The sequence below is a fragment of the Botryllus schlosseri genome, chromosome 15, assembly GCF_051294905.1.
Source record: "Botryllus schlosseri isolate E-star chromosome 15, Bs_hap1, whole genome shotgun sequence".
Classification (NCBI taxonomy): Eukaryota; Metazoa; Chordata; class Ascidiacea; order Stolidobranchia; family Styelidae; genus Botryllus; species Botryllus schlosseri.
Genome location: NC_137250.1, coordinates 17,155,136 through 17,172,193, shown reverse-complemented (window position 1 = coordinate 17,172,193; position 17,058 = coordinate 17,155,136). Strand labels below are relative to the sequence as shown.

Genomic DNA, 17,058 nt, shown 5'->3' with positions numbered 1-17,058 from the left:
AATATCAATGCAGCAATACTCAGAAGCCGAATACATTGTCCGGTCTGGCCTAGATCGTTAAGGGGTAAGCGTATATTCCCTGGCAAGTCCTCGTCGAAATTGTTGGCAAAGCGACGGAAGATATTGATTTTAAGGTTCGCGGTTCAAAAAGGTTCGCGTTCAGACGAACCTGAACCTTTCAGAGGTTCACACCATCCCTAGCAGGTTCTGTCTCGTGATTTTCTCATGAATTCGTGTGGACACAGTACATAATATATGTATGAAGTGATAAAGGTCTGAATCTGTACGCTCCTGTCTACCGCTTGCGATTCGTGTCTATATACTTGATAATATCAGTTTAATACACGAAGCAGAATACAGATACAGTGAACAACGTGTCGTACTCAGTCACTTACAACAGATTAAAACGAATTATACTGCAATATCTAAACAAATTGAAATATACTCCAAGCCAGGGGTTCGCAACCTTTTCTGAGTGATAGCCACTGATGTGTGTGTGTGTGTGTGTGTGTGTGTGTGTGTGTGTGTGTGTGTGTGTGTGTGTGTGTGTGAGAGAGAAATGCAGTAGTTTAAAGAACAACGAAATGTGGCTGAGATCTATCCAGCTGAGCCCGTTAGCTTCGAAATAACATCTGACAACTGCTTTGATGTCAACAGCAGTTATTGTAGTTTACAAGGTATAGCAGAACTAAATTTTTTTCTTCAACTTGCATTTATTCTAGCATCGGGCGAAAGCAATTAATTAACTTTCGACAGCTATATCAGTATACTTCTGAAACTGAATGCTAGCCTGCAGGGTGTTTCCTTCATTTGGGTGCACGCTTTTTGGCAAGCATCAACGGTCATGCTGTCAATCCTTCTTAGAGTTAGATCATTTGAAAGCGCAACTTGTTAATTCAATAAATAAACCATACACCGTTCCCCCTCAACCCGAGCAGAGTTGGATCAATTACATTATTTCAGTTAAATTACAATTACAATTACAATTACTTCCATGCATGTTTCAATTACATTACAATTACAATTACTATATGCTAAAAATATCAAATTACAATTATAATTACAATTACTCCTCGCATGCTTCAATTACATTACAATTACAATTACAATTGCTGCTGTTGAACATGTAATTGAATAATCATAAATTCAACCGTGCTCCTTGACAACCGTAGCGTCGTAATTAACAACAATTCAAGTATTCATGTTTCATTGATGATACGCAAATACCCGTTAATTAATAAAAAGAAAAAACGTTTTCGAACTATTCCAGTAGTTGGATTTGCGTATATAGTATATAATTAAAGAAATAATATTATTTTCTTTCGAGGGACGTAGGAATTAGGATGAGGAGTAAGAACAAAACCGTGCTTTGTCAGACAAGACGTTATATAATATCCAGTGGTTGGGTTAGTTAGCCAGACGAAGTAACGATGCAGCATCGTGATCTGAAATCGTATTGTAGATTGCCAACCCACGGATAGATGCGCAAGATGTGAGTCACGGATGAATGCACCGACAAACGTACTGCAGAGCCGGCTAAAACCAGCAAACTTTGTAGTCCTAGAGCTGGCGATCCAAGCGTCCAAATTTGATGCATCTGGTCTTTATCGTATAAGCTATTGATGCACTAATTCCGAAAATTAAAATTAAAATCTCGTCAGGGCAACGTAACCGCTCCAAAATAGCCGTTTAAGGCCGACTGTTCTGAAAAGTGAGAGCGCCGCAGCAGCATTACCACAACAATGACCAATTACGCCAAGCGATTGTTCAGAACAATGCCGATTCCCAGACTTTAACGACTATTTTGGGATGGTACCATTGCCTGGAAATATACTTTTATTGCGGAATCAGTGCGACACTAGCTTTCGATTAGGACCATACATATCAAATTTCAACGCTTGGATCGCCAGCTATGGGACCAGTGGCGGCTCGTCCTATAGGGCAACTGGGGCATTGCCCCACCTAAAATTCTGTTCAATAACAATTTAACCATTTATAGACGCACAGCAATCAGTATATACCGAGATCACAGCGAAACCCGCATTGTTCTTGTGCTTTCGCTAACAAATGCCCAATGGCCATACATAGCGAAGTCTCTGCGAAAATCGAATTCTCTTCTGTGTTTTCGCTTTGTGAATGCCTATTGCCTAGCCGGGGCTTGCCCCGGTAGCGCTCATAACAAGCTTTCACTATCTATTCTCTCAAAGCCGCGCACAATAAAGAAACGGTGATTTACTCTCTCCTATTCGTAAAATGGCCGAGCAAGTGGGGCAACTATGCCTGTCGCCCCTAAGGTGTGATGTAACAATCGTATCTATATCTGAACTCGGTTACCGTGATATGCGTTGACTCGACCTTTGCTGGTATATGTCGATTTTGACGGTGTTTCGCACCATGATAATTCTTGAAACTTGGTATGATATGTCGTGAAGGTAGTATTTAGCACTGCTCCAAGTCTCAGGCTTGCTACTTAAAGATAAGGGTAGTAATTTCGTTTCCGAAGTTCAGTGTGTGCTGATCTATCATGTACATCAGTGGTTCCCAACGTGGGCGATATCGCCCCCCAGGGGGCGATTTGGCGGTATAGGGGGGCGAAAATAACGAAGGGGGCGATAGGGGGGCGAAAACGGACGAAGGGGGCGATAGGGGGCGAAAAGAATGAAGGGGCGATAGGGGGGCGATGGTATGTTAAAACGGCTATATTGGGGTCGGGACCGTAACTACCGCACCCCAAACACCCCAATTAGGGGTGGGGGGGGCCGAAATCGAAGGAAGCCCAAAATTATTTCGTGAATTAACATGAATGATATCGTAATTTTTTAGAAATGAATGCGACTTTTTCAAAAATTTCTCGCGATGTGCGCGATTTAATATTTCCATGTATCTTGATGTTGGGGTCCCCGTCAACCAACAAAAATACGCATGATTTATACAAATGGAAGACTTCGCGGCGTCGGCCATTACTGCGCCACGACGCACCAAGGCATATGAAGTTGGATACCATGTAACATGCGACTTCGAGAAGTGTGTCAGAACGATCAGCAGCGAGAAGACCTTGACCGAAAAGGAATGCCCTTGTGCTGGCCGAAAACTTCGATATATATACAATGTCTAATTGTCCATAGGCGCCTCAATGGCTGGTGTCGAATGTTCCTGTCCTGGTGACCTTAACCCTACAGGACAAATGCCATCCCGCAAGGAAAAAAATATTTGCCAGTAAAGAAATACCAATATGAAATCATGTACATCTTTTAGTTTGGTACGTTTTGACGATTTCCATATCTTCTGACATAGCAGATATAGGAGGTCACGAAATAGCATCTTGTTAAGAAGTCAATATAACAACGATTCCGCCCAAAGATGTTTAATTAATATTTAGGGGTCCTACCTTTTCCGACATACCACATCGACCATATTGACCGATTCAAACATGAATTATATAAATTTGTCGCGCTTCGCGCGTTTAGGCGAAATACGGTGACTCACCAAACAGTACGGGAAATAGGGTATAGCTGTTATGTAGCGACAAAAAGCCCTCTGGCTGAGGGGGGTCTGGGGTTTGGTTTATCACCCCATGGGGCCAAAGACCAACGTTTTTTAGAGGAAGGGGCTGACGAAATCGGTTCCCAATATTTGGGGGGCGATGATCGGTGTGGAGCTTCAAAGGGGGGCGATGAGTCGAAAAAGGTTGGGAACCACTGATGTACATTGTACAGCAAACAGATTTTACTCAAAAGCCTGTATTGGTCTCCATTGATTTTGACGATGTTCCATACCGAGATCGGTCATGACATTTGGCACAGTAAGTCTTAATGTTAGTATCGACCGCTGTAACAAGTTTTAAGTTTGTCACTGAACTATGTGGGTGGTAATTTCGTTTCTAAAGTCGAGTGAGAGCTGACTCTTCATTTATCGCTAACAGATTTACGCAAAAGCCGTTATTGGTCTCTATTGATTTCAACGACGTTCCATACCTAGATCTGTCATGAGCTTTTGCACGGTATGTCTTGATTTTAGTATCGAACGCGGTGCCAAGTCTTAAAGTTGACGCTCAATGATTGAGGCAGTTATTTCGTTTTCGAGGTCGAGTATGGTAGAGATGCGCGCTGATCTGATACTTAGCCTACCTACATCATTGCGGATCTCACGCAAAAGCCGGTGTCTGTCTGTGCTAATCTAGTCTGCGTTCCATAACGAGATCGGTGATGATATTTCCAATGGTATATCTCGATGATCGCATGAAACAGCTAACTAAGATTCTCGGTTTGCATTCAAATATTCACATAATTTTATGTTCGCCAATGTGCATTTCACTGTGAAATTGTGGCCTTCGAACCATTTGCTTACAATCCCCTGTCAAATGCGATAGCTATTTCATTTTCGATGTCGGCTAACAGCTGATCATCCGATCATTCGATCAGCCTATTCCTCGATCTATTTTACTCAAAGTTCGGTGTTCGTCTGTTTGTATTGATTTTGACAGTGTACCATGCCGGAATGGGTTATGAGATTGCGAATGCTACTTCTCGATGATTTCATGTAACAGTATGCTAAGTTTACGGCTTTCATTCATGTATTTATTGATTAATATATTTTCCAACGGCGATTTGGCAGCAGACAGTAAGCCGTATGTGTTGCGTCACAATCTCCAGTTTCATGGCCAAAATGTACTATGTTGTTCCGAGACCGAAGTTCTGAGGCTGCTGTCCTTAGTTCTTCAAAGACCATTCAAATTGATGTTCTGGATTCAATATGACAGGCCCAATCTATGAGATAACAATTGCGTATGTGTCCGAAGTCGTTGACCTTTGCAGTTAGGCTTACGCAATCTCTCGAGTTCTAGTCATAGGAATTAGTCTGGTCAAGACAAGTGCGAACATGAATCGTATTGAATCATTGCTCCGTACGTAGGCTAGTTGACGCAGTTGCCTTTAGAGCGAAAATTAAAGGTCTAGAAATTGTCCAGTCCATTGATCCAATCGTACGCCGGGTACCTCCGCTTTGGTTGCCTATCACCTGGTCGTAACTCGTAACCACCAGCTCAGTGGTCGTAACACACCAGGATCGTGTACGAAACACTTTCGGACGGCCTATCGATTTGCGTATTCTCTAACTCTACCATGAAATCATAACGCATGCTACTAAGGATGACCTGATAATTGATTCGTGGCATAGGGACGATTCTTAGTTCACGTACATTATGTAAAATAATCCTTTGATTAAAAAAAATGAATAAAACATTTGTTACCACACTTCAAGTCACGGCTCACCGGCAAACCTCTCGCGGCACCTACGTTAAAATCACTGTTGTCGGGAAATTTATGTGACCATCATCTTAAAGTTACTTTTTTACGTTGGTAAATGCCATTGTGACGTCATGTTGATAAAAGTCGCTCGCAGCCCTTGCCCCACCACCCGATATTGTCACGAGCCGCCACTGTATGGGACTATCAATTCTGCTGCTTTTAGCCGGCTCAGCAGTTCGCTTCTCGGCGTATTCAATCGTGAGTCACGTGTTGCGAATCCATCCGTTGGTTAGTAATCTAATAATTGTAAACAATGGCAGCCGAGACCAGCATAGCGGTAAAAATAGTGTGGCGAGACAGCGCAGTGGTATAATCCGCGGCTGCAACACCAATGGGTGTGGGTTCGAGTCTGACCGAGGTCGACTTCCGAATTCGATACCCAAGTGTTGGAGGTTTACCTAGGCTCCTCTTCGCCACCTCATCCGCGTCAGCGGTGTCTTACCAAAGCCTAGAGGTGGGCTGTGCTATAAGTCGGCCGTTACGGAAAACAAGAAGAATATCGGCCTGGTGTAAATGATCACAGTAGTCGACAAACAACATGAATACCCCAAAACAAACAATAGCGGTAAAAATAAAAAAACTTTGCCCTCAAGGGCTTCCGCGAATGGATCCATCAAATTCCTTGTCGACATTTAAAGAGAATGCACTATAAGTCAATTATTTTATGTTGTGCTTGTCAGGTCTCAATAGCAATTTAATGTAATTGAAATTGTAATTGAGCAAAATTTCTGTAAATTACAATTACGATTACAATTACACAAAATCAAAATGCTTCAATCACAATTACATTACAATTACATTGAAAAATGTAATTAATTACATTCAGCTCAATTACAAATTACAATTGATCCAACTCTGAACCCGAGAACGCGTTGTGACCACTTGGGGGCTGCGGGTCACGGTTGAGAACCCCTGCTCTAAAGAATATACAGTATCGAATTGAACATACTCGAGATTCAAGAACACTTCCCATGTTAGTCAGTGCCACTCACAGGACTGGTATAGTATAGTCTACAGTACATTCCACACAACAAACACGCGCCGTGCCTGTACTGTGTACAATCACTACAATGTACCCAGATTTCAAAAAATATCTCAAGAAATACGAAAAGCACAATTTTTAATAAGGATCAATCAGGTATTCATGCAACACCAAAACTTCGAGCAGTGCCATCACCAATCCGTTGTACGGTAAAGACGGTAACATTTCCTCCATTACCCTCTCTCGCGACAGTGGCAACGCTACCTGGCTTCCTTTCTACTGTCTCGCCTCCACGGAAAACACATGACCCGCCATTCATTGAAAGTCATTGTTAGCGCGAAGGAATTGAAGAGGGCGTTTGCGTTGTAAACGCACTGCAGAAGAACCTTCCCTTCTAATAGTTTGGAGTAAAACAGTGCCGCGACGAGTATGTCAGAGCTGATGAAGAGTATGGTTGTCAAAAGACATCTTCGAATAAGTCTGTACATGTTGGTTGCGGAGGTGGATTGCTGGGCTGCTGTTTTGCGGAAACGCAGGCTGTTGGCCAGAGGGTACGCAAGCATTACCATCAACGCTACGTGGATAGCTGTCATGATGATGCCCCAGACAGTATACGATATCTTTTCAATGAAATAGTCCATATCATTACGACACTCTCGTTGTTCTTGATCAAATGTGAATCGCCGGTGGATTATACTGATTACTGAAATATATAGACCGGGGTTGAATAACCTGAAATATACGTACATCAAATGCGATACTATTACCATATTTTCTTATTGCTAGGGCGATTTTTTTGACCTAATAAACAGAAGATTGTGACATAAAAAAAAAATTAAAATTTTGACCAAATTTTGACCTCACGTATGCAAATTAGGTGCTTTAACACATAATGTTAAAATTGTACTACTTATCTTCATTTCTGGTTGGAACTGTCGGTCATTACGAAGTAGTTTGGACGGAAAAGACGTTTTTAACTTAAAAACTGACAAATTTTTACATGAATAAACTAATATGTTAACGAAATCCAGCCCTATGAAGAATTCCAGTATAGTAACATCACGCATTATGGTAGAAATAATTAAAATTTGTTGTAGTACAACGAAAGATGCTTTTCTACATACTCGGGTAGAAAGTTTCTGTCCTTACTAAGTAGCTTGCCAAGAATGGAGAAAGAGCGTTTCACAGCAGCTGTTGTTGGCTGACAACACTCAAGTTGTGCGTACACTGCTGGTGCTGCTGACACACCGTGTTGCTTCATTCTGACAATGTTGTCTACATCACAATTTTCATCATGCGCTTCTTGATATAAGAACCATGCCATGCCCAAGCAGTCTTGCTTCAGTTAGGATATTGTGGTAGGTTGACTATAACAGCATGACAACGTATTTGTTTCATACCGTCTGCAACGGCAGAGGCCTATAAAGTAAGCTACAAGCTGTAAAATATCAAATGATAAGTTCACAGACAGTGCAAAATCTACGATACAAATGAAATGCAGAGGTCAACAAATTTTGACTTTGTAAACAATTTTGACAAATTTTGACCTAACGCTACAATTTTGACCTAATTTTGACCAATTTTGACATTTAAAAAGTTTCTTGGAGGTACAGAACTTCAATATACAATTGAATATAGTATATTCAAATTTTGACATGTCAAAAAAATCGCCGAACTTATTACTGAATATAGCACCGATGTCTGATATAGAAGCATAAGGAATCGGCGTCACTGATGCAATGTGGTGCTATACGAATCAAAAAGACGTCTCGTTTTCCCAAACCCAAAATAACCATGGCTAAGAGCATGGTTTTCCACCTCGCTATGTACCTCAGTCCTACACTGTTAACGAAAGGGTGTGTATTTCCACCCGTGTATCAACCTTGATATACGGGTGTGAGTATACACCCGTGCCACACGACACCAGAACATACGGTATAAATCGAGTACAACATTTTAATCCAAATTATGCATGCACTTATAGGAACGTCGGAACGTATATGCACGTTGCCAGGTAAGACTTATGATCGCGCTATAATTCTGAATTAGGTTCTGTTTTCTGTAACATTTACCACCCTTTTCGGCCCTTTGGGTGTAAATATATACAATATACATACTCTTTTCGCTCAGACTAGGAGTGCAGGTGATCTTGCCTATCTGGATCATACGAGAATAGGTCATACAACACATACACTGAGATGAATGATAACTCATTCCCGATAAGGAATGAGTTGATGAAATTCGTTACCGATACCGCCGATTTTACTCATATGGGTTTCATTCGTATCAGAAACATATCCATTACCTGTTAATGCGATGTAATTTCCCATTAGAAGACCCATCGTTATATATTCCAGAGACATCATGACGATTTTCTCCAATTCATCGCGAAAACTCATGTTTTTGACCGCCACATACTGGCGAATCCAGAGAAAGCAATATATGGTGCAATTGAGCATGTAGAATATGTATACTGTAAGAAATACGAAATTATATCGTAATTTACACGAAAATGCATGATTATGAGATGAAAATCTCAGATATATGTACTATAGCCTACCATGTGTGCATCAGTCCAATCATATCCGCGGTCTGTACTAAAAATGAGGGCATTATTGATACAAAATACTCAATATGTTTGTAGATTAATTGAAGATACAAATTATGGATGACAGAAACTCATTGACCACTGTTTATCAGTTACATTCAACTTCCGACGCGGAACCGAAATAATACCCCAAACTAGATGCCACATCGCTGAATGTTAGTATGCGTTAGAACAATTGAAATGCGCATGGTCCTTTAAATATAAGCAGGTGATATGAAGATTGAAGGCGCTTTGATAGCCTAAGCCCAAGCCAGGGGTGGCCAACCTTTTCGGCCAAAGGGCCACATGACATTTCGTAAGCAGTGTGCGCGCCTCTTGAATGTTAATGACCTTTTTGGTCGGGGCGAGCCGGATTAGGTAACGGTGAAAACAAGACTTACCTTATACTACTCATTGAGATAGATTACAACTATGTTATGATAACTCAGCTTGCGCTCATGTTCTAGCCGCGCCAAGCGCGAAAATACTTAAAAGCTCAATGAATAATTTCGGTCAATAGTAATGTTGCTTGCAAATATTGTGGGTCGCCTCTGTACTAGAGCGGGTCGTGGATCGGGGCTGGATTGGATATCCGGCCGGATTTTCTCATTTTGACCGGAGCCAGTTCGGAGCGGATCAGCAATTTTTCTGATACGGCCGGAGTTGGATCGGAGTCGGATCAGTACTTTTACATAACGATCAGAATTGGTATTGATGAGCATGGTGGCATCCCGTATACAGTGAGTTCTACTGTTTTGCAGTTCTAGATACTCGTATAATAGATGATTGATTATCATCGGGGTTTTTAGGATTGGCTGTTTTTCAATTCTCTGACCCGACTCCAATCCAACTCCAGTGCCGGATTCTTGAAATGACAGTGGAGGATCGGAGTTGGGCCAGGGAATTTATCGACCCGCTCCGCACTACTGTATACCGCTGGGCTCATTTGGCGAGGACAGAATTATTCGGCACTTAGACATACCAATATCAAAGATTTCGTGCATGCGTCTATCATTTTGTGCAAAGATTTCATGGCCTACGATCTTTCTGCGAGAGCAGACGCGAGGTCGCATGTTGAACGACACGTTCTCTCATAATTGCGAATGTAGTGCGAATGTAGACTCGACTCGGTAAATTGGGTGTATTTTGAATTTTTTTATTTTCTGGAGTGGTATCAATACTAAACGAAAGAAATCCAATGTCAATAAATCCCGCGAAGTGCAAAGACAAATACCAAGTAAAATCTACGAATCTACGAGATCTACGAATTCACGAATCTACGAAAATGTGGCTGGCCCCTGACGCCAGTCGCCGATGCGTTTGAACTGATAGTTTAGTCATCAACATCCTTGATTTCGCGGTAAGAATAAACAAATCTTTGGTTGGCGTGATGGCCTTGCAAATTCACAATAAATTATCTTGCTGATTATTTTCTTGATATTATATCTGATTTCGAGAATTTCCTCTCGGGTCACGGGTTTGCCGCCCCTGGTCCAAGCCCTAAAGCCGTGGTTCGCGAAAAGTTCGCTCTTCCACATAAATTAGTGAAGGTTCATTGTTACAGTGGTCAAGATCACTGATAGAAATTCTAAAACACACGAGCTGATCTGTTCAACGAATCATATGTGTTACTGGAAATGGCGACCTGCAATTAAATGGATTCCACTATTTCATTTGCGGTTTTCAACCTTTTTTGCTCGTGGCAAACTTAATTAGTAAAACATGGCGTCGATATACAGTAACGTTAAAAAACATGACCGCGGAAATTCGGGCATCTGATGACTAAAGTATCTTTTAAAATGGGTTATCCCTTTCCAGGGTTGTAATGACTCGAGTCATGACTCGACTCGAGTCAGACTCGAGTCACGATTTTTTTATGACTCGACTTGACTCGAGTCATTTTCTTGAAATGGGAAAATGACTCGACTCGACTCGAGTCAATATTTGGATTGACTCGACTTGTACTCGAGTCATTACGCATGACTCGACCCAAGTCATTGACTCGGCTTATTTTGTATGACTTGAACATGAAGAAATTTGCGAATCATAATGGCTAGATCAACGCATCCGACGAATTCTGCCGACATCGCTATTTGTCACCGCTGCTTTCGTTGCACTTGTCTGATATCAGATATGCCGCCGTAAAAACAACAGAAAATGATACATAGTAGCAATGCATTGTACAAAATCGTCCAGTGATGAAGAGGTAATAAGATCCTCCGCAACTAAAGTACTCAAGACTTTTCAATTATACAAGCAAACAATTGAATCAAAGTTCAATTAGAGCCAATGAAATGACTCAGATGGTGAAGAGACTGATAAGCTCATGTGTAGATTTGAAGGCGATGATTCTTTGCATTTTCGGGCGACTAGAAAGAATGAGTATTCAATGCTCTTCAGTGTGGTTCAAAAATGCTTGTCAATTCCTGCATCTAGTGCACTAATGGAACGTGTATTCAGTAGATGTGGATTCATTCTAGGGCCATGCCGCTTTAACATATTTGAGGATCTCCTTTCCACATTAGTATTTTTGAGGTGTAACTCATTGATTTCATCTGCTGTCTGTGAAAACACACAATGCCCATCGTCCATTTGACGTTTTGTTAGGTATGTGCATCGTGCACGTGAGTAATAATGAATAGCTAATGTTGTGTGATGTTTGTACAATATGGTTGTTCTACAATAACTTCTTTTTTATTTTACTGGGTGGTTACATGATAAAATTGTTATGTTGCATAAAAGGAACAATGAATCCGGCTTAATTTGAAAAAAGTGGAATCAATGATGTGGGAGAAGAATATATTGGATTTGAAAATAAATGGAGTATTTTAGTGAGAAATTCTTTCATATAATATAATTACATAGTAGGAAGCCGACTATTTTTTCATATCCAAAACATTCTACTCTAATAACTTCACTTTTTCTAGTTGGAATGGAGTCAAATTTGCTATGAATCATATTTTTACACAATGTAACAGTATCATGAGATAGCCGGCAAAATTCGAAAATCTTTATTTGTAATTAGTCTAAAATTTTCTTTCATAGCATTGCTTTCTACTGGTTGGAATTGAACCAAATTTGATTTTTTAGGCAATCTAGCAATTTTAAGAAGTAGCCGGAAAATTTGAAAAAATGTTTTTGAACAGCCCCATTGTACAATTATTTCTCCAATGCTGTAACTGCGATGTAGTCTGTAATGCAAGTGGGAAAACCTTTAGTATAATTAAAGAGTATCTGTTCTGTTGTCACTGCACAATGCACATAGTTGCATGCACGCTTTTACAGCATGCTGGACTGTTGTAAATACCTCTACATAAACATGCATCTATTGATTCTCTATCAACTGGTATCTTGACGTGAATTTGTTGATTCTCTATCAGCTATTCGTGAGCTATCGTCGATGTGTTCATAATAAAAACTGAATGCTTGTATTGGTGATGTATCAGACTGACAAGAGAGATATTTGATTTTAAGTTCTAAGATTAGTAAAGTTATCATTAGCATCGGTAAATGAGGCCAGGACCTGTCCGTTATCTGCCTAAATAAACACGTGCCAAGACTCTGATAGGGACAAAATGAGCATGTTTCGCAAACAGGGAATTCGATATCACCCAAGCAGGATTGAAAACATGAGTTGAACATGACTTCAATACTGTGACTTGGACTCGACTCGAGTCATAGCACCATGACTCGGACTTGACCCTTTAAACGGTGACTTGGACTCGGACTCGAGTCAGTGATGAATTGAAAATGACTCGACTCGACTCGAGTCAAAACCACAAAAGTATGATTGACTCGTGACTCGGAACCATATGACTTGGTTACAACCCTGTCCCTTTCGCCTGCTCTAGTTGAAGCCATCGTCACGTCCTTATTACCCATTAGAGTGAATTTTTTTTGAGACATTGCCCTTCCAAATACGGACAAATCTTATCTATAAGAACGAGACGTGCAACCCAACCCGAATATTCCGCGCAAACCGCTATCCATATATTGAAAACACCTGACTATACTATTAACACCACGCATTCAGCCAGTACGCAAAGGGAGGTTAACCTTTACTCACCGGCAAAATTCCTTACCACATTACAGGAGTGCGTTGAAGAGATTACTCCATTGTAAATGATTATCGTCGCAATATTATGCAGTATTGAGAAGCAATAGTTGAAGGAACATAGCATCCATAAGGCATTTTTATATCTTCGATTCTTTCCTGCTTCTGTAACTCCGTGATATAGTAACGCCACAAGTAAGTAGACGCAGGCAGATATTAAAATTCCAAGAAATACATTTGAGTCGACTCCTGCACGTGGGATCAAAGCTTTTGCAGGCTCTGCTGTTGTAATGATGAAGAATTTACCCAAGGTTGAGATGTTCTCAGTCATGACATGTTTTTATTACTTCTATACTTTTTAACACAGATAGATTATCACGCTTGGAAATGCACGAATTACGTAACAAACGCTGAGCTCATGGAAATTGACGGAGAGACAGCGTATGCTGCTTTATTTTCGCCGATGAAGTGCTATGTCAAGTTACTAATGTACATCACCAAAAACGCAACAGCATCATTTCCTCTTCGCTTGCAGCACTGACTTACATTTATATTTCTGGGCGTCAGAACTAGGACGGAAGTCATGTATGCAATCAGTTAGTAAAGGTTTTGGGTACATGTGAGCATCGACAATCCTCTGTATGTCAAAGTATACAATACATGTACAAGTACACAGGCCAAGGATGTCAAACTAATTTCGGTCACGGGCCGAATTCAAATCCTTTGATCGGTTGCGGGTCGCACCAAATCAAACGATGCCAAAATGTTGCCTCCAAATCCATATACCTTTGTTTTGCGGTAAGATGCTTCAATAGCAAGTCTATACACCATACATCAGGGCTCTTCTACCGGGTTTATCGTACAGCCTAGGCTCTAGGGCAGCGGTTCTCAACCTTTTTGACTCCGCGGACCCCTTTTGGACCGCCACGGACCCCCTCAAGTTTTCGTTCAAAGTTAGCTCAATTATCGTGCAACCGTCAACTGTCTTGTGCAAATATTAAATAGTGATAAACAGCCATAAAATGACTTTTCTTGAAAATAACAGCACACTATGTGTTGGAATTAGGTAGACTTATATTATTTCGAAGGGAATTTTCCAGCTGTATTTATTGCCTTGAAAATCCGCGTCTGCGATGTGGTATGAATGAGTGCCGAAAATCCATTTCCACAAAGATATATTGGTGGCGAAACGCGTAACGCTTCCGACGACAGATTTTGGTGTGAGTTTGAACATGTCACGTCCAGCCAGTAGTCATTTCTATCTAGTATCTCATATTGAAGTTATTTAGTAGTTAGGACAGGCGAAAATGGATTTCATGGCACTGTTTTATTTCCTTCATTGGGACAGATTCGGAATAAAATTCAGGAATTTCTATTTCAAACGACTGCTTACTAATTTGCTGAAACTGACAACTACAAATCAGAAAAGTTTGCCCGTTTGACCTTGCTATCTCCGACACTTAAGTTTTCCACAAACGCCGACGAAACATAGCAATGTTTGCATTTGCAGGCTACTGGCTATTTGGCAATGAAAATGAGTTTGCACAATCGGATATTTCATCTCAGACGACCATTCCGATGATGTGAGTTCTAAAGTTTTAGCTATTATAAAGAAAAACAGGCTCATGCTTTTCCTAATTTAAATATAAATTAAAAATTTGATTGTCAATCATTTAACAAATCTAGAGGCTTCGCGGAGCCTCCTGAAAATGCTTCACGAACCCCCAGGGATCCGCGGACCCCGGTTGAGAACCACTGCCCTAGGGTAGGGTTGCCATACGTCCGGAATTTCACTGTTAAAACTGCGTCGGGGAGGAATTTCCAAAATATGCCTAAATGTCCGGAATTTAGAAGGCTTAAGTAATAAGCTCATAATATTTTCGTAAATCCACATAAACAATATTATTTTTGAGTCGATTTATACTACATGAAGCTTTTCTTCGCGCTGCGCGCGATTTAGTATCATATATATTGGTTTTAATATGGGGACTATTATACCCTCGCATAAACTGCGCTCACAAATAAATAAAAATAACATTCATTTACAAAAAATAAGGCTAAATCTAATTGCAATTACAAGATAACGGTATATCCATAAAGTCAGTTTACGCCGTTTGGCTGCTTTATCCAAAGATAGTGGTTCTAAACCTGGGAGTAGTTTGCATATATTCTGGAGTTCGCGAAGATGTCAACGTAATCAGCTTCAAAAATAGGCCCTGAGTAAGTTCGGGCGAATGTGCCGACCTAAAATTAGTAATCAGCTCATCAAATTTTGAGCTGGGCCACGGACCAGATGCATCGAATACCCTACGGTGGGTCTAAGATCAGTGTTTATTTGGGCGGGAGAGGGCTGAAAAATGTGGCTTCGGCGGCGATTACAACTTTTAACACACAACCACATACTCCTGAACCAGATCGTAACCACGTCTGGTCGATAGACAAAGCGTTGCTGGTGTGACGTCATATTGATCGACAATGCGCTCATACCTCATTTTGTAATCCGCTAGTGGGCGCTAAAGAGCGTCCGGAATTTATTCCACTAAAATATGGTAACCCTACCCTAGGGTGTACCAAAATTTTAAAATGGGTTACCACTCAGATGGGGTGTACGATGGTGTACCAGATCCGAATTAAAATGGACCGGTGATTAGCTATCACAATAAACATGCGAGTTGATATTTCAAAACATATTGTGCAATATCGTACAATATGTTCATATAAGCTGTGTGTACGTAGCTTGTAAGTTATATTCCTTTTGTGGTACCATCAGCAAACGTTTCTTCTCATCAGTTAAACATTGCTAATGGACAGAGTTGGTACAAACTACCCATTTATATAGTTGATGGTCAACTAACTAACGGATTTTTGAGTAGTTCTAGTCCTCGTTTTAGTTGTGGATTTTGAAAATTGAGTAGTTTTAGTTTTAGTTCTAGTAGCGAATTGGTAAAATTGAGTAGTTCTAGTATTAGTTCTAGTTGTGGATATCGAAAAGTGAGTAGTTCTAGTTCTAGTTGCACCTTTGAAAAAACTTTAGTTGCGGAACAAGTAGAAAACACATGTCGTCGTTCTGCGTGAATTGAGATACCGGTGTTCTATTGAATGATGTTTGTGCAGGCACTGCCCGCTCGGAGCCATCACTGCTTACAGTGGTGTAGCCATCGGGTGAGTTTTGGGGCCGGAATCTCTCCCATTTCAAACTCGAATCCCCGTTCTTTTGAGACTTTGATCCAATGTCTGATATTTCCGATAAAATAAAAATTAATGTGTTGCCTAGGAGAATGAAATCCATTTCGGTACGGCTCTGATCTTTTAATGACTTTGGAACCGCTACGTCAAAGATGGGAGACTATCTTTCTGAGAATGACAGGCATATAGGAAGTACGTTGGCGAGCTAAGTCAAAAGTTCGCACTATATTCTGCGGTGTATTATTTTCTAATAATTTATAGATTGAAAGCACTGAATTATGTTATTAACACAAGCTTCTGGGTGAATGTGTTACTATTAGGCAATTAGGAAGTTGTAGTTGAAGGATAAATAATATTTATCCCACATAATTATTTAAAACAATGGTAAAAAAGGAACATTGTTAACTCTTTGAAAGCACACCGAGCCCTAGACAGGTCCTTCTATTAAGACACCAAAATGTGTGGATGTTACAGCTTGATCACTATCTCGGGCGGCGTCTAGCTTGATAAAATCGTCGGGTTGTTTTGGTAGTTTCACTGGCAGGTTTTCCGAATTTGTCTTTTCGCAGCCTCGGCCGAATGATTGCGTGCTTATGTCATGATCACGACTAAAATCAGCCCATGGTATATCGACTTTATTTTGAATATAGATTACGCATACGACGAATGTAGGCTACGTAATCACGGTGAACAAATAAACACTAAACAGCCTTCAAAGTAAACGCAATTCCGACTCAATTTATACGCAACCCATGTTTTAGTACACATTCACATGTATAATTCAAAATTCCAAGCAACTTTTCGCGGTCTGTATTTGGCCCACGGGCCGTAAAATGCCGAAGTCTGCCCTACGCTATTATACAAGCCTTCGGATACCCCCAAAAACAACAAAACAAAACAAAAACAACAAAACAAAAGTCCACCACAGTACACAATAACTACG

General features: G+C 40.6%; 1 protein-coding gene across 1 annotated transcript; it reads right to left on the bottom strand.

Moving 5' to 3' along the window:
- Positions 1-5,450: 5,450 nt before the first annotated feature.
- LOC145457113 (uncharacterized) lies at positions 5,451-13,813 on the bottom strand. Its single transcript, XM_080335276.1, has 3 exons — positions 12,942-13,813; positions 8,594-8,761; positions 5,451-6,991 (listed from the first exon to the last, which is right to left on the bottom strand). Exons 1-3 carry the CDS (start codon positions 13,258-13,260, stop codon positions 6,549-6,551), a joined length of 930 nt encoding a protein of 309 aa, XP_080191402.1. The 5' UTR covers positions 13,261-13,813; the 3' UTR covers positions 5,451-6,548.
- Positions 13,814-17,058: the final 3,245 nt, after the last annotated feature.

Excerpts from the sequence above, each read along its gene's own strand:
- LOC145457113 (XM_080335276.1), bottom strand. The coding sequence starts at position 13,260 with ATGACTGAGAACATCTCAACCTTGGGTAAATTCTTCATCATTACAACA. Across the intron at positions 8,762-12,941 it reads TGTGGTAAGGAATTTTGCCG|TATACATATTCTACATGCTC; the intron begins GTGAGTAAAGGT and ends TATTTCTTACAG. Across the intron at positions 6,992-8,593 it reads AAATTACATCGCATTAACAG|TAATCAGTATAATCCACCGG; the intron begins GTAATGGATATG and ends TATATATTTCAG.